Raw genomic sequence first — 22,011 nt, forward strand, 5'->3', positions numbered from 1 at the left:
CCTGCGACGCGCCCTCCATAAAGCAGGAAGGTCCTTGCAGATCAAAATGGTACAAAATGGTAGGCTTATGTAGCTTTGGACACACAGAAGCCATCAGCATCAGGCCTTGTGGTGGGGGCTCCTCCGCTTCCTTCATAAAGGTGACATTTGTGAAAAGGCTGCATCTTCTTGGATGAATATAGAGAACAGCACTACATGCACACAGTGACGGCCCTGGAGAAGGCAATGCTTTCAGAGCTTCGGATTACTGCCGTGAAAAAGGTGCTCCGAGAACTGAAAAGCCCGTGATAAACTACTGTGATTAACACGCACAGACCCCCACATGCCCAGATTCGAATCCAGCGCGCCCCTCCCCCGCTGCCCTCCTCCCCCACGTGTCCGTGCCGCCGGCCTATTTCCCTTTCCAAGAGGCCTAAGCGGGACCCTACGCAGTTTCCAGGAAGCTGGCAGTTAGTGGGACCCTCCCCTAATACAAAACAGGTGACACTCAGCGCCGAGCCCCGCCAGCACAGACTGCGGGCTTTCATAAAGCAGGTACCGGGCATGGAGCCTTTGCCCCGCTAAGAGGGGGCTTTTTAAGACCTGCCTACAATGTGCTAATTTGAGAACTGCGCACTATTTCACTCCGCCGTTCCTTACCCGCTGAACTGTTCTCTTACTGAAAGCAGGTCTGTGCTCTGCGCTAATGCCAGGCTGTGCTGACGTGGAAAGCAGAGTAGCACGCTGGAGCTGCTCCACTGCCTGGTAGGAGGCAGGAGAGGTGCTGCACCACAGGAACTCTTGGATCTCCCCCCTTTGCAATTCGTAAGCAAACATTTAGAGGTAGGCAGGGAAAACAAACCAACAAGCGCACAGCAGCGGACAGGAGGAGCACAAAGCTCAAAATGGCAGAGGAGCTGCCAGCACAAACAACTCTTCCCAGCCACTTGCAGCAGGCAGGAGCGCACCAGCAGGGCCGCGGAGCCCCCCCCCTCCTACTGAGCTCGCAGCTAAAGCCCTCCCCCGGTTCCCAGGGTCTTCAAATGAAGATTTGCATAGGACTTCCAGATCGTTCCCGAGAGAAGGGACAATGGCCCTCTAAACGCCCGTCTCCCCCCCACCCCCTCCTCCCTCCTTCGCTTACAAAGCTGATAAAGCCCTGGTGAAAAGGGGAACAAAGCATTTACAGATGGCAGAATATTGATTTCCGCGGGGCTGCGGGGAGCAGATGAGGAGCCCCCCAGAAGCCCCGTGAAGTTGGAGACACGGGCACCGTCTCCGCGTTCGTTAAGGCAGCGCCCCCCGCCAACCTCGGCTGGAGGAAGCGGCGCTACCGAAGGGGGCCGGGCAGCCCGAGAACCTCGCGACGCTGCGATGAGCTGACGGCCTGAAACCCACGAGCGCTCCTTGTTTCCAAACTCGCTCAGCAGAGGCGCTGCCGGTGACAGCAGTTTGCCACCAGGCGGGCCAGCCCGGCATTGCTCCCATAGGCTCCGGCTGACGGTAGCGAAGGCTTTGATAGATCCCAGCTCAGGAAGAGGCAGGAAGCCTTTCTGGTTGCTCTCCACAGGCAGAAGCTGCTGTGAACGTGCCCTTCATCAACCCGGCTTCCACCACGGCTCCAAAAGGCGATGGCCAGGCCAGGTAAGAGCCACAAACAGGATCCAGACATCTGCAAATTAATTACCACTAAGAGTCCTCCTGGAGATGTTTTTTAATCCAAATGCTGTTATTACAACAGCAGAAGTATCCCATGAATCCGTATAATGAAAAACACACCGGTGGCTACAAAAGTACATTTAATTACGGGCATCTTTTTACACTCATGACCAACACAGTGTTAGATCCCAGTGAAGAGGTTGAGGCAGCCCCTGAATCCCAGCTGTGGAGCGCTGGGAGCCTTTCCTCCCCAATGAATGATGAGCACACAGTGCCATACTATATCTATCCTGCTGCAGGGATCAGCCTGAACACCAGCTCGACTCAGTGCTGACCTGCCGAACCCACGACTAACCAGTACAAACCAGCACAAACCAGTACTAACCAGTACTAACCAGTCACCGCAGCCCCCTCTGCACCCCAGCCCATCCGGCCCTGTGCCCACACCCCCTAAAGCTCCTTTCCTCATGGCCGCCACCGCTCCTGAGCAGCCCCAATCGAGCCCTTTCCCATCCCGTCTCCAGAACGTTCCACCCCCATCCCCGCAGCGCCGCAGCCGCTCACCCGGCAGCCCCCGACCCTCTAACAGCGACACGCCGCCATCCCCCCCCCAACATGGCGCCGCCCGCAACCCTCCCACGAGGCAGAGCGAAGACGTTCACGTGACTAACGACCCTCCCTCCCCGCGGCAACGCATGCGCAGAAGCGCGCCGCCGCTCAAGGTCAGGCTGGCGGTGGGAGAACACTGCGCGTGCTCTGTCCCACCCCAGTGACGTCAGTTCCGGTTCCGGAGGGCGCTCCGGACGCTGAGGACATGGCGGCGCTCAGAGGGCTGTCCCGGCTGCTGCCCGCCGCTCCCGGCTCGGTGCCGGCCCGCAGCATGGCGGCCGCGGCGGCGCACGAAGGTGGCGGAGGTAAAGGGGGGGGACGAGGGGGCGTAGCGCGGGGCCGGGGGTAGCCCGTTCCCGTGTCAGTGCTTAAGGCGCCCTGCGGTCGCCGTCCCGGTAACTCGCTGCGCTCCGTGCCGCCTGCAGCCCGCCTGTGGAAGATGCTGAGCTTCGTGGTGGCGCTGCCCGCCGTCGGGGTCTGCATGTTGAACTGCTACCTGAAGGCGCAGCACGAGCACGAGCGGCCCGAGTTCATCCGCTACGCCCACCTCCGCATCCGCAGCAAGGTGCGTTTGTTACCTGCTCCGGGACCAGCCCCTCGTGTGCCGTGAGCTGAGGTGCAACTCGGAGGAGCGCGGCCCTCAGCTGAGCGAGGTGCTGTGCGTACAGCCGTGCTCTGCACTCAGTTTGCTCCCGTGTTGCTCAGCCGTGTCTGGCAGCTCTGGTGAGCACTGCTGGGCCTCTCCCTGCCCCGGGTAACTGCACTGAGGTCTCCCAGCAAAACACGTTGGTTGTAGAGATTACCTCAGGCTAATGCAGATCTGCACAGTGACAGCTGATCCCAACCTCTCGCGGCAGGGAGCCCTCGTTGCATAGCACAATGGATGTCTAAATGACAGCAGTGACCTTGCTGCTTGGAGACAACAGCTGCCAGCTAATGGAGGCTGTTTTTCATCTCTGGTTTGGTACAGCCTGGGAGCGCTGCCAGCTTGCTTAAGCTGGAGTCTGTATTTGGTGCCGAGTCCATTTTTGCTATGCTCAGTAGCTCCATCAATTTCTTGCTAAGGGCTTATTTTCCTTCTTTCTTCCAACAGCCGTTTCCTTGGGGCGATGGGAACAAAACTCTATTCCACAACCCTCATGTAAATGCTCTCCCGACCGGTTATGAAGATGAAAACTAAAACCTCAACCACAGCCAGAACTTCGGCTCTTCTTCCATTTGGACCAGGCTGTTTTGTGGGAACCATCGCTTAAGAAGATCTGCATTCCTTCCACAGTCAAGGTGAATGGTGGTCTGGCCTCCACCAGTACTTCTGTAGTGGTCCTTTAAATAAACAGTTCCAAGCCTGAATTTAGGCTCTGAGTCTTTTATTCATCTGCGACTCCTTACAAGTTCCTTAGTTTAGTGCTGAGCCCTCCCTAGCACAGAAGCAGAGGGCTTTGACTGTTAATACCTGCTCCCATATCCAGTCATGCTAACAAGTCCATCACAAAGGATATGAAATGAAATAACATGTCTGATTTCACTGACTGTTGTTATCCTGCGTGCAGGTGAGCAGCTGTCAGTCTAATTATAAATTAAAACTCAATATATAGGGAAACACATCCTGCATAACCCACTGTTGCGATATTTAGGACTCATGAAGGCAATTTTGTCTTACCCAACCCTTTTTGGGAGAGGGAATTCCAGCAAAGACATTTAACTTCAGCACTGGTGGCCTTCCCAGCATTAATCCTCAGCTCTCATGTTTCTGGTATATCAGCACACATGTGACACTGCTGGGAAAGCTGCAGTCCAATTGCACATTGCAAACAAAAGCAGTTCTTGCTCTGCTGCATGTCTGTGCAAAACACATGGTGTCACAGCAGATCCTAGAAGGGTGTACTGATTTTTCACAGCCAATTCTAAACCTCCTGAGTCTGCAGAAACACAGTTAATTTTATTTCAGAAGCACTACAGGACAATCTTCTTTAGCCTTCAGTGCTATTTATGTCTTCCTCGTAGCTCAGAAGAGCACTATAATAAAATGACTTAAGCTTATGATAACGCATAGAACAAGGCACTAAGAAACACAGGTACTTTTACTGTCAAAATACATTAATTCTTATATGAAGATTATAGAAAAGCAAAGCAGTTTTATGTGTTAGTCGAAAATAAAAGCGCTGCATACTCAACAGAACACAAATCGTTCTTCCTGGTGCTGGAAAAGATGTGTCCCAACTTAGCAGCTGAAAGTTAGTTCCATTTATACCAAGTGACCCAGCAGTAAGCATTAACAGCTTCCTTTGGAAGTGCTACACTTAATCTCTGCACAGACTATTTTGCCAGCTGCCTCACACACACAGGAGCGTGGTTACTGCAGGCTATGTGACCGTGTTTGAGCTACTGCCATTGCTGAGGACACGGGGCACAGTGACCCTGTGTGCTGCAGCTTCTGAGCTGCACAAGCCTCAAACCTCTCTTTGCTTGCATTTATTACTTGGAAGCTGTGGTGCAGACAAGCCAGCACTTAGGTTTGAGAAGTCCCAACTTTTTAATTAAGAGGAAAAAAAATGTAAAACCTGAGTCACCCTTCAGGTAGGGCTTAAGAGCCAAGGAGTGCGGCGCTCATCATCTCCCCCTGGCTACAACTCCAAGAGATTTAAGAAACTTGCTCCTGTTTTGTCCCCAGCACAGATTATTTGTTGTCTCTCCAGCTGTGTTGGTGTAGAGGGGACCGTTCTGCCCATTTGTGCCACAGTGCTCACAGGGCCACGGGATGACGTGGGTGAGTCCTGAGCTCACACTTCTCCTCCCAGCACCTTTTCTCTTCAGCTGTTGCAAGATCTGCAGGAGCGAAGGAAGCCTTACTGCTGAAACATCAGGGCGGACCAAGTAGAAAACATTTGGAGAGGAGAAGGGTAATTCCTAACAACTCCTTCACAACTAGATGGGAAAATACACACCAGCCTATTTTTCTTGCTGAGCAGCCTCCTTTTCTTTTCTACAGTCAAAGGAAGAGAATTTCAGATACTCGTTTAAGGAAAAAACAAAGTGCTATTCAGTCAAGCTGCACAAGAGTGACACAAACACTCTCAGATGGGGCACCTGGCAAGTCAGACAAACATCTCACCCTTCCAAAACCACTACTAAATTGCTTAATAACTTACTTGGAGTTTCTGCAGTTTACAAGCCAACTCACTAAGACCAACAAATAACTTTAGTTTGCTTTACTAGGTGTAAAGTTCACGCAGCCCACGAGCAGTTTCATAAGCAGGTGAGGTCCCCCAAGAGGCAGAACAGGCTGCTGGGGCGTTGAACTTCTCAGCTGTAAAGCTTCAGTTCAGCATCACTGTCACTCAACACTTTGATTACCTCAATCAAATATGTAACAGTAGTTGTGGTCAACCTGGTGCTGTGTGGCGTGCGTACAAAGATAGCCAGGCCTGCACAGTTCTACTGCAGCAACACATTACACTACAGGAGCAATATTCAAATTCAGGATCACTTTAGTACCTTGGAAAAGGCCAAAGAAAGTGGCCTCTGCATTCACTGTTTCTTCAGTTCTGATGCAGGCTGCCTCTGTCCCTCTTGGAGATCATAATCAGATGCTACCAAACAGTTTTCCACCTGAACAAAATGTAACTTGTTACATTTATTTCATTTAAGTTATTGCAAATCCAGCAAAAGTGCTTTTACACCATCTCTGTTACTGGCAAAACCAGAGCTTTAGGCCCTTGGCGTTTGGGATCATATAAAGCAGACTTCTTCCACCCCAATTCAGCACCACAGAGATAAGACAGAGTAAACCAACCTTCCTGTTAAACACTTCCTAATATCATAAACAAGCAAAATAAACGTGTCAGAGATTAACTACCGGTTCAACATCTCCCATTATAAAGTACATTCGACAGGAGTTAAATCATCTTTTTTGCACTGTTATAAGCCAAACCACCACCACGATTCACTGGGAAGGAGGCAGCAGGCACCACATCGCCAAGTCCTTTGGCTGGCGGCAGTTTGTTTTTGCAGGCACAGAGGACACCCCGCTTCCTGCGGTGCTACAAGAGGAAGCAGCTCAGCAAAGCGCCGTCCAGGTACATCCTGGCTGCTGGGTGGCCACCGTTTGCAGCCCACGGGCTCGTATCAATGACTCCCTCCGTTCAGCTGAAGTCAAGAGGAGTTTTCAGCTTTCCCTTTGCTCGGGCCCATGAACTCCAGCCCTTCGATGGGAATGTCCTTCTCCTTGATGGCTTTCTGGGAAGAACAAGAACAGAACAGGTTACGTTGGCGGCACGTTTCAAGCGGCCCCTCACAGCGCTGGGAGACAACAGCTCCGCTTCAAAACGTCATCTAGAAACGGCAGCGTCAGCGCCGCCCCGTGCGGGCCGCTAACGCTACGGATGCTCGAGTCAGTGAAGGCGGCGGCTCCGCGGGGCCCGCACCTGCACGCAGAGCTGGTAGCGCTTGAAGAGCTGCCCGCAGGGATCCCCGTCGTTCTCGCCTTTGAGGAACTTCTCGGCGAACCAGCGGTTGAAGCACTGGTCGTACTCACGCTTCAGCTCGGTGCACGCCTCCCCCACGCTATTCATGGCGGCGGCAGGGCCCCTCCGCCACCGCTCGACGCACTTCCGGCGCGTAGCGATGACGTCACAAGCTGCTTCCGGGGCGCGCGATGCGGGTGCCGGCGCTGTGGCGGTGGCTGCGGGGCGGGACGGTGAGAGCCCGCAGGATCGGCGTGGCCACAGCCAGCTCCGCGCCGCCCCCGCAGGTCAGGCCGTACCGTGCCGTGCCGTGCCGTGCCATGCCGTGCCATGCCATTAGTGAAGGTAACGGTTTGAGGAACCCCATCTCCGCTGTCTTGCAGGACGGCATCACGGTGGAGGTTCTGGACCACCTGGAGCGCCTGGCCCTGGTGGACTTCCGCGATGCCGACGGCGTGGAGCGGCTGCGGGACGCGGTGCGGTTCGCCGAGCGGCTGCGGGAGGTGAACACGGAGGGCGTCGAGCCGATGGACTCGGTGCTGGAGGACAGGTGAGGGCCGCAGCTCTGGGTGCGGTGCTGCTGGAGTCGCCCGCGGACACAGCCAGCCCCGCTGAGCCCCAGGCAGAGCTCCGTGCGTTGTCCTCAGGTGTGTGTATCTGCGGGACGATGACGTTACCGAGGGCAGCTGCACGGCAGAGCTGCTGAAAAACGCCACCGAGAAAGTCGAGGAATATTTCGTAGCCCCACCAGGTACCGCTTTATAGAACCTTGGCATCTTGCTTAACACAAGGAGCAACACCTGCCAGAGCAAACTGCCTTCCAAAGCAAGGAATGACTCTAATCACCTGTACGAACAAAACCTGGAGCAGAACGCAAGCTATTGAGCCAAAAGCAGCAGAGGGTTAATGTTACCTTACAGGAAGTCAAACAGAACGTCCTGACTTTCCTTACACGCTCACAAATCAGACCGTGTGCACTCAGGGGGGACTGGAGCAGCACTGTGCGTTAAGCTGCACTGCTCACCCACAGCTGGTCTCTCACAACTCTCTTTTCTCCCAGGTAACATCCCTTTACCTGAGCTGGAAGAACGAGATTCTTTCCTGAAGGGGTCGTAGAGGCAGAACCCAAACATCGTTTCCACGTTTCATTTGGGAATGAAATTCCAGGCCACAATAAACAGACATAAAGGCTTAAAACCTTGTTCTTCCCATGTGTGGTGTCCCTCCAAATACAGATTTAAGAATCCAGATTTATTTCCTCTATTAAAATGCCATGTACTCAAAAAGATCACTGCATGCTGAGCCACAGTGCGATTTCTGATGAAGTGCTGGGGGATTTGTTGTAATAGGATACTGCTGATCACCAGTTTGAAGTCTGCTCTTATGGCTCATGAGAGTGTGCCAGGAGAAGGACAGGAGGCTCTTCCATAGCTCTTGGTGCACGCTCCTTGAGGGCAGAAACTCCTTAGATCAGAACTGAGTGTCATCTACTTTACACAGTGCATGTTCTGTATCTGTTTGCAGGGAAAAAAGATCACTCCCACTTTGCTCCTCTCCAGCTTTGTGCAAGTGTTCCTTGGCAGAGGAGATGCTAAACAGCTATAATAGCAATTATTTTTCCTATGGAGTCTATATTCTACATCCCTACGAACAAGATGTAATTAATAAACCAAATCTCTATCCCAATATCAAATTCACTGCAAAGCTTGAATATTAGAGCTTGTGTCAGGTGTGTCAAGAGTCAGACCCTGCAAGCCCTCCTTTAAGCACACAGCCCGATGAGAGGACAGACCTGATGCTTGTTCCCTGCAGCCTCAACTGTCTTACAAGTTGAAAACACACATTTCCTTAATGAAGGGGTCTGTAACAATGTCCCCGCTAATGAGGGAATTACAGCCCTGACTCAGATCCCCACAACCTGCACATTGGGAACCCTTGCATGGGGTGGATGAGCTGCCTGTGGGGCAGCATGCGTTGGTGCTTCTGCTCCCCCCAGCCTGTGTAATGAGGCGGTGCTGCCCTGTAGGATGGCTGAGCTTCACCAGGGTAGGCTGCACCCAGTGGAGAGGAGACACCCCTGGCTCATATCCTTACACTGTTCTGCTACAAAACAATTGAAAACAACAGGTAAGTGAGGCAAACATAACACATATCTGTAAAACAACTGGTTTTCTCAATGATTTGTTGCAGCCAAAAGAAAAAGGTCTGTTTGGTTAAAAAGGAAAGAAAGGAAGCCACGTTCTGAGCTGCTGTAGATGCACTGGGTTCCCCTGCAGACCGCAGAGCTGGCTTGGCCTACACCTGCTTATGTTTCCTCCACAGCTACGCAGCTCTGTGACAGAATACTGGCCCAGATGCCCTAGCAGATAGATGCCAGGTTTACAAACGCCGTCTCAAGGCAGAGATTTCTTCACTGATACAGAAACACAAAAACTGAGAGTGTTCTATTGCTAATAATTACTATTTGATAACTTAGCAGTAACTGGGAGCCCCAGGAAAGACATCAACCAAAAATAACAGAAAAAATAATAGTAATGGCAGCTGAAAAGTGCTGGCTGTCCAACCTCCACCTGCTGTAGAAGCCTCATGACGGGCACCATCCATTACCCAACGCCTCTGTCACATCCTCTGCCCCAGCTGCCACCTCCTGTGCTGCCTGTCCTGCCTTCCCCCGTAGTTTCGTGTTCGTAAGGCCCCGTGTCTCCCCCGCACCGTCTGTCCCCTCACAGCACACCAGTTCTTCATGGAAGCACAGCGCTTTGCCTGCAGCTATCGAACAGCGCCTCCTCGGAGCCGCTCCTGAAGGTCACAGGGCAGACACTTCAGCGCCCCACTCCTGCCGGCACACACGCGGCCATTGCTGGTGCTCCGTGAGTGCATCGCTCGCTGCGCCCCCGGGACCCCAGAGCTGTCCATGTTGCTCGCAGCAGGGCTTCCTGCCTCCTCACCTGCCGCGCTCAGCCGGAAAGGCGCAGAGATGGCAACGTCTGCCAAGGCTGCCTGCAAACTGTTAACAGACGCGTTAACGTGAAAATGACGGAGCGCGGTTCCCGAGCTTTGCAGCGGGTGCCCGCACGCCGCCCCGCCCGTCGCTATGGGAACGGACGCGGACACGCGGCATGCCGGGCGGAAAGAAAACGCCGGAGTAAAACCCAAGCGGAGCTCCGCCGGTTGGCCAATGAGGGCTCGGCAGGGCGGGGCTGCGGCCAATGGCGGGCGGGCGACGCGGAGAAGGCGGGGCTTGGGGCGGGGTTGCGGGAGCGGAGGCGTGCGCGAGGCGCGGCGTGCAGTCGGCGGCTCCGATCAGCGCCGGTCCGCAGCGCCCGCACCGGTAAGAAGGGCCGGGCACGGGCAGGGCGGGGCGGCGGGGCCGGACTGCCGGAGCGGGGCGGGGGGCTGCCGGGGTGGGAGGAGAACGGCGACGTGCGGCAGGTGGCCTCACCCCCAGCTCGGGGCTCCGTGCCCGCTGCAGGCAACCATGAGTGACCGAAAGGCGGTGATCAAGAACGCGGACATGTCGGAGGAGATGCAGCAGGACTCCGTGGAGTGCGCTACGCAGGCACTGGAGAAGTACAACATCGAGAAGGACATCGCAGCGCACATCAAGAAGGTACAGGGCTCCTGGCAGCCCGTGTGTAACAGCAGCGGGGAATGTTGCCAGGCGGGTAGCGCTCGAGAAACGAGTTCCCGAGATAGCAGCTCGCCCAGCTGGGCGTTCTGTGTAGGCTGTGATTCCTTAGGCTGCTTCCCCCATCCTCCGTGTGGATTTCTGTGGTCCTTCTGCCTTTCTCTCGCAGTGCTTTAAGCTTTTACTTCCCTCGTCTCCCCATCCAAACGAACCTATTGGAGCAGTGCTGCTTTGCGACCTTGTCATCCTTTGGCTTTCCTTCGCACCACGTGCAGGACAAACTGTTCGCACTGATGCAGAACAGATGGTTCGTTCCTTACAGTTTGTCACATTTCTGCCTCCTCCGTGCAGCCTGACTGAGCTGAGCAGAACACAAAGTCCTGCTCGCTCTCGTTGCTGCAGGGCAGGCAGTGCAGCACACAGCCACCAGCTGGAAGGTTCTGCTCATGCTAGGTTTGCACTGACGATTTTCAAATAATCTCATAGCAGGATCCTGGTACGATGGGTAGAAAGAATGTTCTCCTGAGATTGGTGTAAAGATGTGGGCAAAGAATATCCCACAGCGTCCTTTCGGCATCCTTGTTGGTAAGAGCAGCTCATGTAGTTAACATAATGGCTTGATCTGTACAGATTCCAAACAAGCAGTGCAGTTTGGCTCAGATAAACACCACTGAGCAAACACACATTTCTATCTAATTCCTGCAGAGCTTTTGTACAGTAAGCAGCAGATAGTTACAAGACAACAGATGATCCCTGCACTTATGAGCATATGCTGCTCCTTAATTGCTGTCTTCTGAATGTGGTACTTGCCAAGAAGTGGCACATTGGTGCCAAAACAGAAGTGCTGGTACAGAACTCATAAGGAACACTAAATTTGTAGTTCTCTCTTCTGCAGGAGTTTGACAAGAAATACAATCCTACTTGGCACTGCATCGTGGGAAGGAACTTTGGCAGCTACGTGACTCATGAGACCAAACACTTCATCTACTTCTACCTCGGCCAAGTTGCTATTCTTCTCTTCAAGTCTGGTTAGAACCATGGACTCTGACTGGCGCTGCTCCGGCTGCAGGACTGCACACCGAAACCAAGCAGCCTGCTACCATCAGCCTTCCTGAGGACACAGACCTCCATCTTCAGGTCTTGTGCTGTATTGTTAAGGATCAGGGATTTCTCTGTAGTAGCTCTTATTTTCCTTGTGGCTATAAAGGTGTCTTCCTCGTATTTATTTTCTTTTGAAACAAAGCTTATTTGCTAATAAAACTAATGGAATGGTTTCTCCTGGAAGACTTCTATCTACCCTTCTGCTGTCTTAGTACTTGCATTAAACTTTATTCCCCTCTAAAGGAACATGCACACACCAATTTTTCTCCTAAATACGCAGCATACGAACGCTGAGTTCATCTATGAATAGATCATCCATCAGTACAAGCAAGAGGAAAGATTTCTTCCTGAGAGAGGGTGAAAAAACAGACTGCATTTTGAGTCCTTTTTAGCATGCATAACCTCCCATGCAAATTGTTGAGCTGCCTTTCTGATCTCACATGAACTGCTGAGCTAAGAGCTACAGCCTTTTTTGGTCCCACTCTCCAGAACAGAGGGTTTTTCATACGCTCACACTACACAGCTGTCACTTCAGGTTTTAACTTCAGGTTTTAACTTTAACTCTCTAGAGTTTTGTTTCTTTATCCCTACAGCTTGCAACAGAAGCACCGCATCGTCAACAGTTTAGTTTACGGAACACAAAGAAAGGTGTGGTACTTTTATGTAGAGATCATACATCTAGAACTGGCAGGGGAAAAGATTTTGTCTGTAGGTGAGCATATAAAGTCTGATTTCCGAACAGTTACGCAGTTATTCCCTCTGAAAAAGCTTCTCTTTTAGAAAGACAAAATGACCAAGCTAAGTGAAAGTAGTTGATGGAGAGCTTTTATTTCACAAGCTTTTCATCTGTTTGAAAGAAGTCAGAAGAACACATGAAAGTCCATTAAAGTCCATATAACTGTAAGGCAACCAGATCTCAATACAGATTTAATAAATCCAAGTTACTTCTCACTGCTACAGTAGCCTCCTTGAACCTCAGCAAGAGAAAGCAGGAATCTTATTTGTAGACTGAACAGTCTGTTTGTATCCACAGCAGGTGTGATGAAGCTGCCCCATTCATTAGCACTGCTCAGTGTTGTCCATGTCCTTTATGAACTCCGAAGGGAAATTCAAGGGTAAGAAACTGGCCACAGAATTCACTTCACCCTCAAGTCTCTTGAGGGGAAAAGAGTAAGTGACATCCTTCTGGATCTGACTGCTGAGCAAAGACCTGCTTTTTTCTTAAGACTTTAATCTTTTATCTTGATAGAGTTACAATTCCAGAGCTTTCAGATCCCTCAGGAAAATCATACTTGCTGTGTTTCACTACATAGCAGACTCACAGTTTGAAACCTGAGTGAATGGCGACAATGCCAGAGTTTAAGTTCTCATAATCCACTTTTAGAAACCCCACATCTTCTATCATCGCCTTCAGCTCCTCCTGAAAAGTAACAGTTCCGTAATTATAACCACCCAAATGCCTATAAATAAAGCCAGCTGCCTCCACAATTATTTGGGAAATCATTTTGCACTTTGGCGCATGCAGAGAAATGCTGCCTTACCTGGGGGGGGAAGCGCCGGATGCTCTCCACAAGATACTGGTAAGACTTCCAGTCACCAGCAATAACCTCACCCAGAACAGGGATAACCTGGAAACTGTACAGATCATAGAGCCTGCAAAGACAGACAGCAAACACATCAGTACAATCAAATTTAAAACCAGTCCTCTCCAACAAAAGTTGCTATCTTAACCACTTTACTTTGCAGTCTGGGTTTGATTTATGAATGATTTATGAAAAGGTCCAAAGTGTCTCCACCTCTTACTGTGAGCACATGTAAGAGTCTTATGACACAGCATAAGGTGTCACTACATTCCTACCTGGAAAGGATAGGGTTGCTGACATGACTAAATTCAAGGCAGAGAAATCGCCCTCCTGGCTTCAGAACACGATAGGCCTCCTGAAGAGCCTGAGAAAAAGTAGACAGTGAGTTTGTTTCTGTAGGACAGCACCTGTCTATTACCATGCATGTAACAGCAATTCGGTGATGAACTGAGGGCAGTAAAGACAATCTTGACTGGCAGTCTTCAATTCTTACTTGTAGAAAAGCATCCCAAGACCATCAAAACCCAGAACACTGACTGTTGCATAAATAGATTTATACTAGGCTTTAAGATTTTTCTTCTCCTCTTTTTTTCCTGCACTTAGTTGATTAACATTTGCCAACAGAGCTCTTGTAATTACAGACCAAATCTGGAAAGGAGATGACTCAACTACAAGAAATTGAAAACAAGAAAAGTAAGAGAAATATTTTTAATCAAAAGACTTAATTCAACTGCAAGACATACCAGAACATCAAAGAAGAAATGATTCTAGGTTCTGGAGGAGTGATATGTGAGAACAGAAAGGAGGGAAAGGGGAGAAGAGAATATTTAGCTACTTAGAAAATTCCGTCCTGTATTCAAAACAAGATAACCAAAGGAACCACCAAGAAGCATTATACTGATAAGTCCATGTTTTTTCCACATGAGAACATAACAAAGTTGTGTCCAACAGCCTCTGCAGGCTTTCTATCTATTTGGCTTCAATTGTTGCTTTCCTGAGGAAATGACATTAAAATATGAACAGTACACATACATGACAGGAACTATGAAACAGAATCAGATGCTTGAGTGTGATTTGTATCAGGTCTCCAAAGAGTCATGCTACCGGATTGCTGTATTTGATTTCTCAAAGAGGTATAAGCTAATGAGCTTGTGCTTCCCAAGGGTGCAGATGAAGCACTGTGAAAGGTTACCTGCAATAAGCTAAGTTCAAAGGCACATTTTTCAAGGTGGTTTGGAACTAAACACTGTACCTTCTATGGAAGGAACTTTGCCAAGGTTTGTAACATGCTCCTCCAAAACACAGGCAACTGATCTAACTAGACAGGGTGCTCTAACCTATCTTCATCCACATAATAACTAGTCATTCCCGAAGGACTGACACAACTTAAAATGCAGAGTACCACTCTCACTAGTTTTAATTAGTACTTGTGTTTTATGTAAAACTGTAATGGCACAAAGCAGAAGTGGGCTGAGCAGCTTAGGTCAACCTCCTGCTTCACACTTTCTTCTCTGGGAGCTCTGCTGGCTCAAGCAGGGAATCAACAGTGGGTCAGATGCTTCCTGCACCAGTGACGTGATACAGATCAGGTGCTTCAGGAAGTTCTGGGACATGAAGACTTCCTAACCTATGATTCTGCAAAGGTGGGGAATGTAGCATTCAGCCCTTTTTGCCTTAGGAAGAGATTGCATAGCTTGCCAAGCTGGAAAGATTGGCTGCAAATATTATAAATCTAAGTTCTTGTAACAAAGGTGGGGCATTTATTGCATTCCTTGTTCAAACACACTACGTGTCACACTAAGTGTCTTGGGAGTAGACAAGGATGTTTCCTTATCCAAAAGTGTTTTTCCTCGGCTTCCTCTGCTAGAACCAAAACAACATCAGATGGACTGAAAGGACTTTGTGCCAGTAAATGCTGTAACTACTTACCAAATCAATACGAGTAACATTTCTTATTCCAAAGGCAATTGTGTAAACATCAAACTTGTCATCATCGAAGGGCAACTCTTCAGCATTCCCAAGCACCCAGGACAAACCTAAAGTAAAAGCAAAGAACTCCTGCTCCTCAGATTCCTCCAAAAATAATAGAACTTCCCCACTCCAGAAGGAACGATTAATAAATTGCTATTGAAAAGCAGTGCTTCCATTTTGCCTTTCTGTTGGAGGGAAAAAACATCATCTTTGCCTTCACTCCCAAATCTCTCAATGCCCTACACTGCAGCGTATCAGCCAAAGCATTCCTCTGTGTCTGTGTGAATATGTTGCATTCACAGGGTTTTGGTCTACCAGAAAGATTTCACCCCAATTTTGCATTGAATTGGAAAGTGACACAAACTGGATTCCAACTGTAGCAAAGTTCCAGAGTGAGACTGTACTCAAAGAGCAACTACAAACAACAATTAACCATATTGCCATATGGCAATTAACCATATTGCCATATGGCAAGAGATGAAACACTTAAAAATTATTGCTAGAAAGTTTCCATTGATTGAGGAACATAAAAAAACCCACACTCCTCCATCAGCACTCAACATGTGACTCTACTGCAGATGTGTTATTTCCCAAACCCCAAGGACCATCTGTGCACCATTGGACGTTCGAGTTAATTGTACCACAAATAAAGCTGCTTAATTTAGAATTAATAGTTTTTAAGGTCACTTTTTGGTGACTCTGATGCAGAACAACAATAAAAAAGCTAAAAAAAAAACAAGCCACAGGAGCTTTCTGCATTGGAGAGCAGCAGTTTCAAAGGGCACTACACTAGAAAGTGGCACAGAGAACAAGACAACAGAAAACCTCAGTTGATGGCAGGAAACATTCCAATTTCATACTTACCAAGTTGATATATTAATAGTTGTAGAAAACATTGCAATAAGCAAAGGGAGCATGCAACATATTAGTCTTAGTTAAACCTGGGCAGTTTGAAAAGACAAAAAGCGAGCACCAGGAAAAGGTTTTAAGCAACAGCGAAACGTTCCTCAGAATACACTGCAGCAAAACCACTGGGCAGAAGTTTGTGAGGGGATAGATGACAGGGCCTGCTGGCATCAAACAAGAACAGGGCACGCTACCACTCCTGCTGCTATCTGCCATTGTGGAACATTCGTGTTTCTTTTCAGCATGCACAGTCACTGCTGTTAGCAAATATGAAAACAGAAATGTGTACATGGGAAAATGGTGAAAGAAAAACTACACTCCTCGAAATTAATCAAACGTCAGTTCATGGACAACGAGCAAATAAACTCAGAAATGAGATCCCTAGTAGAGGGGGGAATTGCATGAAGAGCAGAAGGCAGGACACAGCCAACGAGTATGTGCTGAATGAGGGAGTGAAGATAGGAAGTCAGAATTACAGCACAGGAGGGCAACCCAGGCAGCAGGAAGACAACTGAGTTTCTAAAGCTCCATTGTTCAGAGAAAGAAAGTGGGAAACTAAATATTCATTTTGAGAATTTGTTATTAATTTTTTAAATTTCTAATTTTCAAGCATAACTTCGGTATAAAACCATGGCTATATCATTTAAATCCTGGTGGTGATTACCAGAAGGCTATCTATCACTCATCAAGTTCTGTCAATCACCTTACTGAAACGGTACAATGCATGATTTACCTTCAGAGTAGCCAAGATGCTGTGCTCTCTGCTTCCCAGCTTTTAACATTTCTTTGTTAATGTCACAGACCACAACCTGGGAATCCCCCAGCGGATTACTTTCTTCTTCCTGGTAACTCTTAGAAATTTCCTGCCACGACAAATTCTGGTGGTGCCTGAGCTTCTGCTGGAGCTGGCGTTCTCGTACGGCACGAACATAATTAAGGAATCGAAAGGCAATGTCACCTGCAATTGTTTTAGAAGAAGGATACGTGTTTTAGAATGCTTTCTTAGCTTGGAAATACTGAAACATAAGGCTTTGAACATCAAACTCAACTCATACACATTTCACATGTAGTATGTATGTAAATAAAAGTCTGTAAGTATGTATATAGGTAAAGGGAACACACTAAAAGCAAACATTTCACAACTTCCTGCAAATGGAAACAGTTTCTGGTAGCATATTATAGCAGTACTGTGGTAACTTCAGAGCCTTGGAGGGAGGGATTTCAAAACATAAATCAAACTTCAGTCCAAGAAAACTCAAAAAAGAAAAAGAAAGGCTTGGCAATAGCACGGTGTGGTGATGCAGGACTACAGGAGGGTTTACCTGTTCCACCAGCAACATCCACAAGGAGCGTTCCTGGGGAAGGATTCATTTTGTGCATGAGGATGTCCTTCCACACCCGATGGATCCCCAGGGACATGGAGTCATTCATGACATCGTATTTTTCGGCCACGTTTTCAAAGACCTGGTAAACTGCAAAGAGAGGACGCGAGGATCAGATGCGGTTGATTTAAAATCGGCCCCGTGGAAACCAGACCGGAAACTCGCCTCGGGGAGGTTCGTCACCGTGCGGAACTGGGAAAGTTCACCTGCAAAACCCACACACCGAAAAAACAGAGAGGATCCCATTGACCTTGCTGAGCGACAAAGGTCTCTTTGGAGGAACGGCGGCTGTCCCCGTAACCTTTCTGCGATTCCGCGGGGATGAAACGAGCAAAGATGAAATGAGCGGGGATAACGCCGCCGCCGCACACCGGGACCCCCCCCCCCCCACCGCGGCCCGGCCCCGAGCCCCCCCACAAGCTGCAGCCCAGCCCCGGCGCCCTCACTTTTCTCCCTCCGCTCCTCCTCCGACACGTTCTGGAAGCCAAAGTGCGTCTCTGGCCCTGCGGCCCGGCCCCGCGCGGCCCCGAGCAACGCCCACAGAGCCCCGCGACGGCGGGAGAGCAGCGCGCGACCCGGGCACAGCCCCGCCGCCATCTTGGAGGGCGCGTCCGCCGCTCCGCCACCGCGCGGGGTCCTCACGGCGCCCAGCCCGCCGGGCAGCCCCGGCCACAGCGCCGCTCCTTCGGCCGCAGCGTACCGGCCGAGCGGCCCCGCACCGTGCTGAGAGCAGGGCTCCGGCTCACCTCCTCCAGCCGAGCCGTTTGTGAACGCCTTCCCGCTCACACGCTGCTGGAGCCATCCGCAGCCGTCGGCGCGCTCAGAGATACAAACGAGGCGCTGAACGTTTTGTCACGTTGGAGAGCGCGGCGTGTTTAAGGCCGCGTTCCGACCGGAGCTGTTACCGGGAGAGCTTCTCACGCTGCGCTCACAGAACCACGTTCGGGCGGTTCAGCCGTGAGGAACAACAAAAGGGGAAGGCCCTGCAGAGGCAGCACGCCCGCAAGCAGAGCCCCGTGAGCGGCCCATCGCCTCGGCTCGCCCCCCAACACCCACCAGGCCCGGCACCCCGCACCGCCTCGGCGGCCGGCACATACGTCGCTATGGCAACAGCCGCGGCGCATGCCGGTCCGAAAGAAAACGCAGGAGTAAAATGCTGGTAGACTGTCGGATTGTAGCCAATGAGAACGCGGAGCGGCCGCGGCGGTGACCAATAGCTGATGGGCAGCGCAGGGAGGGCGGGGCCGGAGGCACCGGGAGGCGGGTGCGACGCGCGCGGGTCGGTTAAACCGGCGCGGCGGCGGCGCGAGCGGCTGATTGTGGTGCGCGTTCGCCTCGGTGTGCTGGCCCGCTGCGTGCCGCTTCGTGAGGGCTGCTCCTGCTCCGCGCCCGCGGAACGGTGAGGGGCGGGGGGGGCTGTCGGGTGCGAGGGCGCCGGGCCGCGTCAGCTCCTGATTGGGGCTGGGTCCGGCCTGGCGCTTCGGGAGCTGCGTGCCGTGAGTTGCTACGTCCGGGCCCTTCAGCGCCGCACGCATGCGGCCTGCCCGCGGCACCGTGGGGCGGTGGCCCTGCGTTGTAGAAGGGCCGCGGGGAGGCGGCTGCGGGGCTGGGGAGGGGAGGGAAACCGCTGCTCTGTGGGCAGCTCGCAGAAACGCGGCCCGGCAGCGCTGTGGGGCCCTGAGCCGGGACGGGCTGCGGGAGCGCGAGGGAGTGGCCGTGTGTGACCGCAGCTCGGGGCTCCGTGCCCGCTGCAGGCAACCATGAGTGACCGAAAGGCGGTGATCAAGAACGCGGACATGTCGGAGGAGATGCAGCAGGACGCTGTGGAGTGCGCTACGCAGGCACTGGAGAAGTACAACATCGAGAAGGACATCGCAGCGCACATCAAGAAGGTAAAGGGCTCCTGGCAGCCCGTGTGTAACAGCAGCGGGGGGAATGTTGCCAGGCGGGTAGCGCTCGAGAAACGAGTTCCCGAGATAGCAGCTCGCCCAGCTGGGCTTTCTGTGTAGGCTGTGATTCCTTAGGCTGCTTCCCCCTCCCTTTGCGTGGACTAACGTGGTCTTTTCGCTGTTCTCCTGTAATACTTCTCATTTAAGCGTTTACCTCAATTGTCTTCTGTCCACTTAAACAAAAAAGTGGCAGCTGAGCCGGCCCTGGGACTCATCTGGGCCAAAATACAGTGGCTCTATTGAGTGCCCCTACAGCTTCCCTCTGAGAGAAGGCTTGTTTGACAGAGTTCTCAGTTACAGCTTTATTGAATTTAATCTTCAGGATCTGTTCAGTTCTCTGCAGCTGAAACAGAAACTGCAGGGAAACATCCTCTTCTGCAAGATTGCTGTAATTGTGTCTTACGTAGTAACCAAACCGAAAAAAGCCAACAGCCTCAAAACCAAAGCAAATACATTCTGCTTGTCGTTTTAATCTGTTTACTGTGATATATATATATATATATATATTTATATATCAAATTAACAGTAATGAATGTTTAGAATAGTTAGCCCAGGTGAATGAGGGTTTGAATGGAGGAGCTACCTGGAGAGCAGTGCAACTGAGGGAGATTCTTCTGATGAAAGTGCTGTACAGGAAGGGATTTTTTCCATATCTGTGATAGTGGAGAAGGGAGTTCAGCCTCATGATACTCAGGTACTTTTTTGTGGTAACTGCTAGAAACTTCTAGAGCGTGCACTGCTAGGTGTAAAGCAGATACAGAGGAGGTGAATGGAGGGCACTGCTGTTACAGAGCTTCTGGCAGGGAGTTTTCCACAAACAGCCCCATCAGCACCAGTGTGAGAGACGAACAAAGGAGTTCAGATAATGGCTTCGTCTCCATAGATACAAAACTGGCGCTGAAGCTTTCACTTGGGGCTGTAGCTTTAGATGATGAGTTATGGGAGGGAGAGGAGTGCTTTCCCTGCGCAAAGGCAACGTTCTGAGCTCTGCCTGCTCGGATGGGAGGTGCTTTTCTTTCTTGTGTTGTTTTGTCTGACTAAGCAGCAGGTGAACAATAGTGGGATTATCTTGTTTAGAACACATTCAAGAGCATCTGCTGCTCCTCTAATGGCTCCGGCCCGAAATGGAATGCCCGTTTATGAGTGTTCTTAGTGTCCAGCGGTCTGTTTTGCAGGAGTTTGACAAGAAATACAATCCTACTTGGCACTGCATCGTGGGAAGGAACTTTGGCAGCTACGTGACTCATGAGACCAAACACTTCATCTACTTCTACCTCGGCCAAGTCGCTATCCTTCTCTTCAAGTCTGGTTAGAAGCACGGACTCTCTCTGACACATCTGGCTGCGGGGCTGCTGGCTGCTGTTCCTTCAGCCTTCCTGAGGACGCAGCCCTTGATCTTCAAGGGCAATGGCAGGGATCATGCTATAGCAGAAGGTGTTACGTTGTGGATATGAAAAATACCAAAAAAGAGTCTTCCTTATATTTATTATTTTTGTTTTCCTCAAAGGCTTCATTTTGGCTAATAGAGCTGTTGGAGGAGTGTGGCCTTGATCTATGCCATCCGCAGTATCAGCTCTGTGAGCGCTGACGGCGTTCTGTTCCAAAGCTCTCCTATTCCTTTCCGGTACCGTTGGATGTACTGACAGCTGTACTGTTGCAGAGCCTGAGCTGTTTCTTTTTCTGCTGATGCCTCTTGGAGATTTGAGTTGGGAAATAAACGTCGAGATGCACCCGGCTGCCGCCTGCTTATTCGGGTGGGGCTGCTGGGCGGTACCCGCGGGACTACAGCTCCCGGCGTGCCCCGCGACCGCCCACATCCGGTTCCGCCTCTGTCCGGCGCCGTTCGCACGTGGGGCGCGCGGGGAGCGGTTGAACGGAGCGGGGCGAAGGGAGTGAGTGCGGGGCGAAGGGAGGCGGCTCCGGCACGGCCGGGCTGTGCGCTGTCGGTGCGGGTTGGCCATGGACGAGCAGAAGGCGGAGATAAAGGACACGGACATGCTGGAGGAGATGCAGCAGGAGGCCGTGCAGTGTGCCGTATTGGCCATAGAGAAGTACAGCGTTGAAAGAGAAATTGCTGCCCTTATCAAGAGGGTAAATAGCTGCCGTATCCTTTCTGATCTGCTCACATCAGAGGTGCGGTGGGCTGGGTAGCAACAAGCTTCCTGGGAAAGCCAGCTCTGTGGGGGCAAGGCACAGTGGGCATGGGCTGCTTTCTGTGTTCCTTTCTGTCACCCTTACACATGTCTGTCACCTGGCACGTGTGCCTTTCACACCGGCACGGTGGGTTTGACTTTCTTTAGTCTGAGCAGCAGTGAGACGTAACTAACAGTCCTTGAAGCCTCTAAATTGCCTTTCCAAACTGCTGCTTGTTAAGAGACAGCACTAACCCAACGGTCTGTTCCACAGGAGTTTGAGAAGAAGTACAGCCCCACGTGGCACTGCGTCGTAGGAAGGAAGTTTGGCAGCTATGTGTCCCACGAGACCAAGCACTTCATTTTCTTCCTGGTGCGCGGCCTCAACGTGCTCCTGTTCAAGGCTGGCTAGCAGCCATTGCTGGGAGCGTTGGCGCTGTGCAGGCCGTGGGCTGCAGGTACCAGCACGGTGCTTCGACACGGATAATAAAGAAATAGTTCTTCGTATTTATTATTTTTCCAAAGTCAGCTCCCCCGTTAATAAAAATGCTGTGCTCACACGTCCCGTTCTGAAGTCAATCCCTGCCCGGTGGGGTCGGGCCTGCACGGCGCCCAACGCGCAGCCGCTCAGGGCGGGCCGGGAGGGGGC

General features: G+C 51.1%; 7 protein-coding genes across 8 annotated transcripts; 5 read left to right on the forward strand and 2 right to left on the reverse strand.

Moving 5' to 3' along the window:
- The first annotated feature begins 2,392 nt into the window (after positions 1-2,392).
- Positions 2,393-3,597, forward strand: COX6A1 (cytochrome c oxidase subunit 6A1). The gene is made up of 3 exons (XM_072351182.1): positions 2,393-2,552; positions 2,673-2,812; positions 3,341-3,597. Exons 1-3 carry the CDS (start codon positions 2,453-2,455, stop codon positions 3,425-3,427), a joined length of 327 nt encoding a protein of 108 aa, XP_072207283.1. The 5' UTR covers positions 2,393-2,452; the 3' UTR covers positions 3,428-3,597.
- Positions 3,598-4,167: 570 nt separating this feature from the next.
- On the reverse strand, positions 4,168-6,878 carry TRIAP1 (TP53 regulated inhibitor of apoptosis 1). The gene is made up of 2 exons (XM_072351183.1): positions 6,672-6,878; positions 4,168-6,483 (listed from the first exon to the last, which is right to left on the reverse strand). Exons 1-2 carry the CDS (start codon positions 6,816-6,818, stop codon positions 6,400-6,402), a joined length of 231 nt encoding a protein of 76 aa, XP_072207284.1. The 5' UTR covers positions 6,819-6,878; the 3' UTR covers positions 4,168-6,399.
- Positions 6,839-8,400, forward strand: GATC (glutamyl-tRNA amidotransferase subunit C). 2 transcript variants are annotated; one of them, XM_072351181.1, is made up of 4 exons: positions 6,839-6,997; positions 7,094-7,260; positions 7,358-7,461; positions 7,771-8,400. In XM_072351181.1, exons 1-4 carry the CDS (start codon positions 6,902-6,904, stop codon positions 7,824-7,826), a joined length of 423 nt encoding a protein of 140 aa, XP_072207282.1. In that variant the 5' UTR covers positions 6,839-6,901; the 3' UTR covers positions 7,827-8,400. The 2 variants fall into 2 exon arrangements, with proteins under 2 accessions (XP_072207282.1, XP_072207281.1); XM_072351180.1 differs by having other exon boundaries at positions 7,337-7,461; positions 7,771-7,954.
- Positions 8,401-9,951: 1,551 nt separating this feature from the next.
- Positions 9,952-11,612, forward strand: LOC140259693 (dynein light chain 1, cytoplasmic). The gene is made up of 3 exons (XM_072351251.1): positions 9,952-10,041; positions 10,183-10,320; positions 11,234-11,612. Exons 2-3 carry the CDS (start codon positions 10,189-10,191, stop codon positions 11,369-11,371), a joined length of 270 nt encoding a protein of 89 aa, XP_072207352.1. The 5' UTR covers positions 9,952-10,041; positions 10,183-10,188; the 3' UTR covers positions 11,372-11,612.
- Positions 11,613-12,243: 631 nt separating this feature from the next.
- On the reverse strand, positions 12,244-17,910 carry COQ5 (coenzyme Q5, methyltransferase). Its single transcript, XM_072351250.1, has 7 exons — positions 17,728-17,910; positions 17,222-17,371; positions 16,633-16,857; positions 14,952-15,058; positions 13,298-13,386; positions 12,981-13,092; positions 12,244-12,859 (listed from the first exon to the last, which is right to left on the reverse strand). Exons 1-7 carry the CDS (start codon positions 17,876-17,878, stop codon positions 12,758-12,760), a joined length of 936 nt encoding a protein of 311 aa, XP_072207351.1. The 5' UTR covers positions 17,879-17,910; the 3' UTR covers positions 12,244-12,757.
- A 612-nt stretch (positions 17,911-18,522) lies between these two features.
- LOC140259737 (dynein light chain 1, cytoplasmic-like) lies at positions 18,523-20,965 on the forward strand. Its single transcript, XM_072351334.1, has 3 exons — positions 18,523-18,680; positions 19,036-19,173; positions 20,406-20,965. Exons 2-3 carry the CDS (start codon positions 19,042-19,044, stop codon positions 20,541-20,543), a joined length of 270 nt encoding a protein of 89 aa, XP_072207435.1. The 5' UTR covers positions 18,523-18,680; positions 19,036-19,041; the 3' UTR covers positions 20,544-20,965.
- A 151-nt stretch (positions 20,966-21,116) lies between these two features.
- On the forward strand, positions 21,117-21,904 carry LOC140259738 (dynein light chain 2, cytoplasmic-like). Its single transcript, XM_072351336.1, has 2 exons — positions 21,117-21,321; positions 21,637-21,904. Exons 1-2 carry the CDS (start codon positions 21,190-21,192, stop codon positions 21,772-21,774), a joined length of 270 nt encoding a protein of 89 aa, XP_072207437.1. The 5' UTR covers positions 21,117-21,189; the 3' UTR covers positions 21,775-21,904.
- The last annotated feature ends 107 nt before the right edge of the window (positions 21,905-22,011 follow it).

Source organism: Excalfactoria chinensis, chromosome 16 (genome assembly GCF_039878825.1).
Source record: "Excalfactoria chinensis isolate bCotChi1 chromosome 16, bCotChi1.hap2, whole genome shotgun sequence".
Taxonomy (NCBI): Eukaryota; Metazoa; Chordata; class Aves; order Galliformes; family Phasianidae; genus Excalfactoria; species Excalfactoria chinensis.